This window comes from Benincasa hispida, chromosome 5, assembly GCF_009727055.1.
Source record: "Benincasa hispida cultivar B227 chromosome 5, ASM972705v1, whole genome shotgun sequence".
In the NCBI taxonomy this organism is placed as follows: domain Eukaryota; kingdom Viridiplantae; phylum Streptophyta; class Magnoliopsida; order Cucurbitales; family Cucurbitaceae; genus Benincasa; species Benincasa hispida.
The window spans coordinates 42,393,519-42,403,051 of record NC_052353.1 but is presented as its reverse complement, the minus strand read 5'-3'; the positions used below and the strand labels follow the sequence as shown (position 1 = coordinate 42,403,051).

The window sequence follows — 9,533 nt, the reverse complement described above, 5'->3', positions numbered from 1 at the left end:
AATAAGTCGACCATTTACAGGTTGTTTGTAATATTGGTTGGGTCAAATGTTGTTTTACCCCCGAAATTACATCTTGCTTTTTAAGTTCCACTGATCCTCTAATGAACAATGGGTCTGTGATCCAATCACTAAACTGAGCCCCTCTCAGACCAATGAGAGGATGGAGCCCCTTGTTCAAGATCTGGATTCAGTAAGAGAATAACCTTTCTACTATCCCTAAATCGGGTAGGTGTGAATTCCGTCTTGCACCTTGTGTCTCCAGCTATCTACCCAGTCTTGCCCTTGAAATGGGAGACTTATTGAGTCGGTGCTGTTGAGCCAACTTTCACCTATGCAAATCTAAGGATAATCCCGAATAAACAAGAGTTCAAAGTTAGCTTAGGATTAAGATCAAGTTACCTAGGTCATCGATTTGAAACAGTCAGTCTTAAACAGTAAACAGTGTTATATAGTGACATGAGGAGCGTGAAACTAAAGATTGAAGTTTTAAATTTAAGATATGTGAGTTTAGTAAGTTTAGCGATTTCATATTGAATGCAATTGAATGATCATTTATTGAGGGGGGAAATTGTATTTTTACATGTTGGGTCCCTCTATTTAAAGTCTGAAAAGTTGGAAAAGATGTTAAAAAAATTGATTTTAAATGAGGTTAGGGAAAAAAAAATTAGATCAAAACTGGTAATTTCCCTTTTTAGTTCATATTTAAGTAATTTATGAGAAGGAACTGAATAAGAAAAAAAAATTAGCTCAATTGATTAAGACATGTATCACCTATAAAATATTTTTCGGAAGGAAATGAAATTTTTCATGGAATAAGAAGAAAAATGAGTTCAATAATGTGTTTGGATCCTACTTAAGTTATAATTCAAAAGATAGATAATTGGAAATTTAAATAAAAATCACACCTTTAAATACTGGATTTGTATTTTACAGCCACCCAGATTGAAAATTCCACGGCTTTTGATCCTATTCCCCTTGATTAATTAAAAATCATAAATAAACGATCATTAATCAATGCCAATCTATGAATCTTTACCTGCCTCCATGCCTCCCTCAACCAAGTCAACTCTGTAGAAGCAGCAGACTTTGAGTTCTATGACTCCCAGATTGGGCCAAATTTCGTAGCAACGATCTGGTGCTTTTTTGTTCTTCGCACTCCCTTACATTCTGGTGTTCTATGAGTCTCAAAATATCATCTTTGCTTGATCGAGCTTTCAATTAAGGGTAATCGTCATTTTCTCCCTTCTGGGCCCCTCTGAAACTTTCGGTTTGTGCTGAACGGGAAGCCATGAATGGCCGCAGAGACGGGCCGTTGATGAGGAACTCCTCGCAAGGATCCACCAAATCCAAGATTGGGACTGCCATATTTATCGGCGTCCTTCTTGGATTCGTTTTTGCCTTCTTGTTCCCCGGTGGGATCTTCAAATCGAGCTCTCTCTCTATTCGTGATTCTCGTTCCGTGAAATTTATAACCCAGGTTTGTGTTTACACTTGCCCTGTTTTCTGCTTTCTGGGTTTCCCCCCCTCCTCTTTCCTTCATTACCCTTCTCGATTTGAGCCTCTTGTTGAATCTTCATGTGTGCTTAATTCTTAAGAATGTGAAATTTGATGCTGTTTAATGCTTTGATTAGAACTTTGGTAATTTCAATTAGGTTTGGAGGTGAGATGGATTTTACAAGTTCCAGACTACCTAAAATAACTTACTGAACTGAGTTTGGATGTTCGATTGCTGTGCATTTTCAATTCCATTAATATTTTGGTTGGTTATCCCGATGAGTTGGTTTCTGTGCATTATTTTTTGTTTAGAGAATGTCACCATTTAAAAAACTGGGAGATTCGAATGCTCAATTCAGTAATTGATGTGCATTACTTGATTCTCCATCATATGCTAAAATTCCATTTAGTGAATCTTTCGGAATGATAGCCAGACTATTTGAATGGGTTAACGTAAGCCTTTATACTTCTCTGGTGTGCATAAAATAGTGACTTCATATGTTGGATGTTATAAATTTTGTTCATCGAATGTTTTGCCTTCTGATACCATGAATTTGTTGTAGAAGTATAGCCAATATTGACATGGTCTGATTGTAATTTTATAATCTGGTTGTGCACTAGGCTGATTCGAGTTCATGCGATTCATCTGAACGGATTGACATGTTAAAATCCGAGTTTATTTCAGCATCGGAGAAGAATGCTCAGCTGGAAAAACAGATCAGGGAATTAACTGAAAAGCTCAAGTTGGCTGAGCAAGGTAAAGATCATGCACAGAAGCAAGTTCTTGCTTTAGGTAAACAGTCGAAAGCCGGGCCTTTCGGTACCGTAAAAGGTTTAAGAACAAATCCACCTGTTATCCCTGATGAGTCTGTCAATCCAAGATTAGCAAAGATATTGGAGAAAGTTGCTGTTAATAGAGAACTTATAGTCGCAGTAGCGAATTCAAATGTGAAGGCGATGTTGGAATTATGGTTCACTAGCATCAAGAAAGCAGGCATACCTAATTATCTTGTGGTTGCTTTGGACGATGAAATAGTTCAATTCTGCAAAACAAATGATGTTCCAGTGTATAAGAGAGACCCCGATGAAAAAGTCGATTCAATTGGACGAACAGGAGGGAACCATGCTGTCTCAGGGACAAAATTCCGCATCTTGAGGGAGTTTCTCCAGTTGGGATATGGCGTTTTACTATCTGATGTAGACATTATTTACTTGCAAAATCCTTTCAATCATCTATATCGGGACTCAGATGTAGAATCGATGACTGATGGTCATGACAATGCTACTGCTTATGGATACAACCATGTCTTTGAGGAAACTGCAATGGGTTGGGCTCGATTCGCGCACACAATGCGTATCTGGGTTTATAACTCGGGCTTCTTCTATATTAGACCAACTATTCCTGCAATTGAGCTTTTAGATCGTGTGGCTACTCGGCTTTCTCGAGAACGAAATTCTTGGGACCAGGCTGTTTTCAATGAGGAACTGTTTTTCCCTTCGCATTCAAACTACGAGGGGCTTTATGCTTCTAGGAGAACTATGGATTTCTATCTTTTTATGAATAGCAAGGTTCTATTCAAGACTGTAAGGAAGGATGATAATCTGAAAAAGTTGAAGCCAGTCATTGTTCATGTGAATTACCATCCCGATAAGTTTCCTCGAATGAAAGCCGTGGTCGACTTCTACGTCAATGGAAAGCAGGATGCACTGAATCCTTTCCCTGATGGTTCGGATTGGTAAACTTCTTAATTTATGCTCTTGAAGATCATAGATTGTACTTGGCAAAACATTGGCTCAAAAAACATCAAAGTTGGATGGTTTCACAAACCTTCAGGTCAATTGAGACTAGAGAGGAGCCTGCTCTTTTCAAATCACACATGATTTTTTGTACTGCTTTATTTTATAAAAGAAGGGAAAATGAAAGAATTACACTGGAAAGAAGAGGCCTTCTTGTTTGTGACTGGTATCTCAAAAAAACAAATTCTTAGTATGGCCACAGAATGAACAATGGATGATAGTCTCTTATGGCTTGCACTTTCTCTTGCTCAATTGGTTTTGGTTGGTTCCTTTGCCAATAGTGTTGTGTATAGTTACATCTTCCATGGAAGATCTTAATCTTGATGAATTCTACTTCTTGCAGGGTCACTTATTTAACATATTAAAAATCTTCCTCAGTGAGAAATTATTATAGGCTATCTGGTTGTCTCATAAATTTGGTTGGAGTTCAAGTAAAGTAGCCTGATACTCTTTGGACATTTTAGTTGCTGTGTTTAACCTTGTTTCCAATTGATTGCATTTTGATACTATATTGGCTTCATAGTTTCATTGATGGATTGATGAGACAATTATATGTGATGCGGTGGATTTGAAACTCTAACTTTTTGGTCGAATGCATGAGCTTATGTTGGTAAGAAAAACTTTTTGTTTGAGTGTCATATCTAGTTCTTTCTACCAATTACATTATAGAGTTCGTATGATGTGACAAGTGGCTTAATCAATTAATAAGTATGGCAAAATCAACATTTTGTCGATTGCATGAATTAATAAAAAAAATAAATTTAAATTTTATTTTGGTCTTTGAACTTTATATAATATTTTATTTTAGTTTCTAAACTTTTAAAAATGTTCATTTTGGTCCCTAAATTTTGAATATTGTTTTATTGTGATTCCTAAACTTTTAAAAATATTCGTTTTAGTCCTTTCACTTTTAAAAAATGCTTATTTTGGTCCTTGATATATTAAGATTTTGTTAACTTTTTAACAAAATGATGAGATAACTTATATTTGTGGATGATTAGGCAATCAAATAAGTTAGTATGCTAAATCTTTAGTTTCAATTTTGAATAAGGTGGTAAAGTGAAAAATTTTAAGGCATCTTTAATTCAAAATTTTGATCGTTTAATATTTTGATGTGTTGTTGTTGGCATTTCACTCCACTTTCATCTCACTCAATACATCTATAGCCTAGTCATCAAAAAATACAAACTCCCTCACATTTTTGTTAAAAAGTTAACATAATTTTAGTAGTAAGGACAAAAATAAACACTTTTAAAAGTTTAGTGACTAAAATGAACACTTTAAAATTTAATAACTAAAATAGAATAAGATTCAAAATTTATGGACTAAAATATGATTTAAACCCAAAAAATAGGATCTAAAATTAAAAGTTGAAATCAATTTATTTTAGTATTTTTTTTACAACAACGGCACATATGGATGTTTGAACATTCAACCTTAAGAAGAGTATGTGCTGATTATTGGTAAACTAAGTTTACTTTAGTTATTTCAATTTTCATGATTTAAACTTAGATTTTAATTTGGTTTTTCAAAAGTTTCAACATTTGCTTTTTGAGTTTGAGAAAATTTGTAAAACCATTAAGCTGATAGGAGATGGTCCACAAACTTGGGCTATAAACTATGTCATATTAATGGAGATATATATATAACCACACATACACATACCAAATGTTGTGTGGAGTTTTGAAACTTTACTTTAAAAAAAAATACTTAAATAATCAAACTATGCTCATGTTCACACATTAATATAATTTAACCTATAAGAGCTCTTGATATTTTTTACTACAAGTACTATTGGTTAATAGCTTTTTCATACTAGGATCCAATGAAATAAAAAGTTTTTGTGGGACCTAAATCAACTCATGTTTGTCTAGCTAGCATATTGTCACTTATTTCACCCTATGTTTAAATACTAATGTAATTTTTTGTATTTTCAACTTTAATTTATTTTGGTTTTTGGACTCTCAAAATGTTCATTTTAATACTTATATTTTCAATTCCGGTTCATTTTGGCCCATATAATTTCAAAACATCTATTTTAGTCTTTGTATTTCTAAAAAGTGATAGCTTTGGTCTCATAATTTATTTTTATTTCATTTTTAAGGAATCAAAATTATCATTTTTTAAAAGTACAGTGGCTGAAATAATTAAAATTGAAAGTATAGACTAAAATAAACATTATTTGAAATAATAGAAATCAAAATCAATAATAAAAAAAAAAACGAATCATTTTACAATATTAACAATGAGAACTACATTAAAATAATAGACAATCATCATCAAATTATAGAGAGAGAAGAGAATTGCTGAGAATTAAGATATCTATAACAATCAATCTTGAAAATTTCATCATAGAAATAAACAAATCGTCAAATTACAAATTTGAATGTTATGTTTTATCAACAATGATGTACTTATTAGATTCGCGAGTTTTAAAATATTAACCAAGTTAGAGATTAAATTTTTAATTTTGATAGTTCAAAATTAAATAATCAGGAAGTTTAATTTTATAGATTAAATTTATAATATGATCTACATAAATAATATAAGTATTGAGAGTTGATACCTCAAATCTCGTGGGTTCTGTAGTTTGTAATTGTTATATACAAATATTTTATTTATTTAATAAAATATGAGATGTTTTATTTCATATTTAGTAGCATTAACTCTTAAACCAATAAATTAACTCAATTGAGTGGATTAGGTGTAGGATAAATTGAAAAAGTTGGAATTTTCTACTTTCTAATTTTAAAATCATTTTTCCTTTTATATTAATTTCAATTTGCATGAAATCAAAATTAAAATAAAACTTTTAAGAATGAATTTAAATTTTCAATTTCCAATTTATTTAAAATACTTTATTTTAAATAAAAAATTATTTAAATAATTAATTTTATTCATTTAAATTGCTTTATTTTAAATAAATAATTTATTTAAATAATCAATTTAATAAATAATTTAATATTAAATTAATAAAACACGTCATCCGTACATGAATCACTATTCATGTACTTGATATTTAGATCAAATTTATACAATTTCATCTTTCCAATTCTATTTAATTCGCTGACTAAACGTTTGATTATATCAGATATAATAATTCAAACCCTAAACCGAATTTGAGCATTTCAAATGCTCTCAATGCTATTTTAAGGTTTAATTCTTTTACGAGCTAGTAGAGGGATCTAATGGACCTACAAATCATGACCTCTAACGATTTGAGATTAATTTGCTAAACTCTATAAATTGAATAATCAATATTCATTAATAGCTTAGTAGTTGCATTCTCCTCACTGTAGATATATTTCTATCAACTTGATTTAACCATAATCAGTAAGTCAATCCTTCACAAGTCATTTATATTAACAGTTAGGTCAAAATTACCGTTTAACCCCTGTAATACATCTTGCTCCTTAAGTTTCCACTGATTCTCTAATGAACAATTGGTTTATGGTCCTACCAATAAATCGAATCTCTTTCAGTCACAAGAGGGCGAGGGCCCTTTGTTCAAGACCAAGAGTCAATACTTAAGGGAGCAACCTATCTGCTAACCCCAAAACGGGTAAGAGCAAATTTCGTCTTGCAAAAGTATGCTCCCAACTATCTATCTAGTCTTACCCCAAAGATGGGAGGTTTATTGAGCAATGATGTTGAACCACTCTCACCTATGCAGATTAAATGATAATTCCAAATAAACAGGAGTTCATAGTTACCTCAGGATTAAGGTCGAGCTATCGTAGGTCATCGAATTGAAATAGTCAGTTTTAACAGTAAATGATCCTTATAAAGAAAAGTGACTATTTCATGGTCCGGTCTTATGCAAACATCTTTTGCATAGGATGCCTTCACTTACATGTCTCCACATGAACGTCTTTGGGATCACATCATTTGTATCAATATACAAAGCGGGCCGCATCCATAGTGTTCCCAGATAAGATACTCAACCTTATCCATATACTTATAGATCTTTTTAGCTATATGCTAAAACTTGATCCTTTTTTATATCTCTACACATAAAGTTTAAGTATTCATTTTATAGCCATGGATTAGTTTATTGGATTTAGTAATGAATACAATTCAATAACATAATAATGTCTTTATTGAAAAAATTTTAATAATATCTTTATTGTGTTTAGAATATGTTTAATGTTTACAAACTGCGAGTTTTAGGACATTCTCAACACACCGTTCTTAATAGAGACTTACATTTCACCAAGATGACCATAGGCGACATGACCTGAATCTTGAATGAGTTGTGAACTCCTTTCTATAAAGGCAGTCCTTTTATTTGTATGGGTGAGAGTGGTCAGATTGCCGACTCAATAAAACTACCATTTTGGGGATTCATTTGATTGGGGAGCTGGGAACATAACTATACAAGATGGAATTCACTCGTTCCATAACATATGAGTAAGTAGATGAATTGCTCCCTTAAGGGCTGATTCTGGGGTTGAACAATGTGGCGTCACACACTTTCTTGGCCCGAGAGGGGTTTGGTCATAGTTGGACTATGACTTATTGTTCATTAGAGAGATCGGTGGTACTTAAAGAGTTAGATGTAGCTATAGGGGCAAAACGATAATTTTGGTCCAACTGTATTTACAAGCAATTTGTGAAAGGTTATCACACCATTGATTGGTTGTATCTAATGGATACAAAAATATATTTGTAGTGCGAAGAGTGCAGTTGTCGGTCTTTAGTGGAGTGACCAGCAGTTAATAGATATTTGGATAATTTAATTAAAGAGTTTAATTAATTATTTAAGTACCATTAAAGCTTTAATCTATAGGTTTATAAGGTCCTCTGTAGCTCAACAGAGATTATTGAGAATTAATTTTGGATTAATTTGAATTGTTCAAATTAATTGAGGGAATTAATTATATATGATATAATTAATATAATGTATTTGATACATTATAATATAAAGTTTATTGGAGAGGAAATAAATATTTGAATATGATTCAAATATTAATTATATGGATTAGATTCATATAATTAAATTTAGTATAAATGAGATTTATATTAAATATCATAAATTAATGAGAGAATTAAAAATTATAGGTTATAAAAAAATTTGATATAACATTTAGTTATATATAATTATTATTTATATTTATTTTTGTTTTAATTTTGAATTTCAAATTACAGGAGGGAGTTACAAATCTTTCCCATAATTCTCTCAATTAATGTGGAAGTGGGAGTTTGTTTTACAATGAGTGAGTTTTTTTTAGTTTAATCTTTATTTTCTTCATACATTTCTCCCAACCTAAAAAAAAAATCTCTCTCTGGAAATTTTTCCAGAACTCTCCTTTTTTGTCTCTCAAAATTCTTTTTCTTCCTTCTTTTAAAAATCTTAGAACCCACACACTTTGAGAGATTCTTGTCACAAAGGAGAATATAGAGATCTTACTTGTGGTGGTGCTCATTAGAATTTTATTTGAAGAGTTCGTGACCGGATCGTGGAGAAGGGGATTTCGAGAAGAACTTGTAATCTTCAAGGGTATGTATGAATTTCCTCTCTTTTTCTTCATCAACGCATGCTGAAAATTTAGAATGAATGCATAATTTATATTTTAAATTCTGTAAAATTTGTATCTTCATTTATATTTTGAATTCTGTAAAATTTGTATCCTGTAAAAAAAATTAGAAATTTGGTCAATCCCTGCTTCCGCTACGAAACTTTACACTTCCTTCAATAAGGAGATTGAACATTAGCAGTGTGGTGGTAATCAAAATGAAGCAAATGAGTAGAAAAAATCCTAGTACTATAATAGTATAGAAAATTTTCATTTCTATACCATTTTCATTCATTGTTTTTCGTAAAATGAACAATTAATAATTGTGTGGGATCTATAAAATAAAATAGCAAATCATCATGTGACCGTGTCAAATGTTAAATAGAATGAGTATTTATTGTGTGACATATTAGTATGCTTTTTAAAATAGAGTGAGACTCGTCAAACCAAGCTAGATTAATTGATATACGAGTGTATTAATAACCACAGGGTCAACTTCTACCCCAATTGTACTAAAAAATGGGTGAGATCTAATATTTTCGTGAAGTTTAACGATTGTTATGAATATAAATTTATAGTGTCAACAAAGAGAGTAAGATACTCCATGTTATTAGACATTTTTTTTTTTAAGGATTGGATAAGAAAGAATTGAGAAAAGGGAAATTTGATGAAATTCACTTTAAAAAGGGAAGGCAGTCAAACTGTCAAATGGAAGAGAGACAGAGT

The 9,533-nt window shown here is 31.5% G+C and overlaps 1 protein-coding gene across 1 annotated transcript; it reads left to right on the top strand.

Annotated features, from left to right (window-relative positions):
- The first annotated feature begins 993 nt into the window (after nt 1–993).
- Nucleotides 994–3,689, top strand: LOC120078423 (arabinosyltransferase RRA3-like). The gene is made up of 2 exons (XM_039032698.1): nt 994–1,477; nt 2,116–3,689. The coding sequence occupies exons 1-2, from the start codon at nt 1,289–1,291 to the stop codon at nt 3,232–3,234; spliced, it is 1,308 nt and encodes a 435-aa protein (XP_038888626.1). The 5' UTR covers nt 994–1,288; the 3' UTR covers nt 3,235–3,689.
- Nucleotides 3,690–9,533: the final 5,844 nt, after the last annotated feature.

Excerpts from the sequence above, each read along its gene's own strand:
- LOC120078423 (XM_039032698.1), top strand. The coding sequence starts at position 1,289 with ATGAATGGCCGCAGAGACGGGCCGTTGATGAGGAACTCCTCGCAAGGA. Across the intron at positions 1,478-2,115 it reads CCGTGAAATTTATAACCCAG|GCTGATTCGAGTTCATGCGA; the intron begins GTTTGTGTTTAC and ends GTTGTGCACTAG.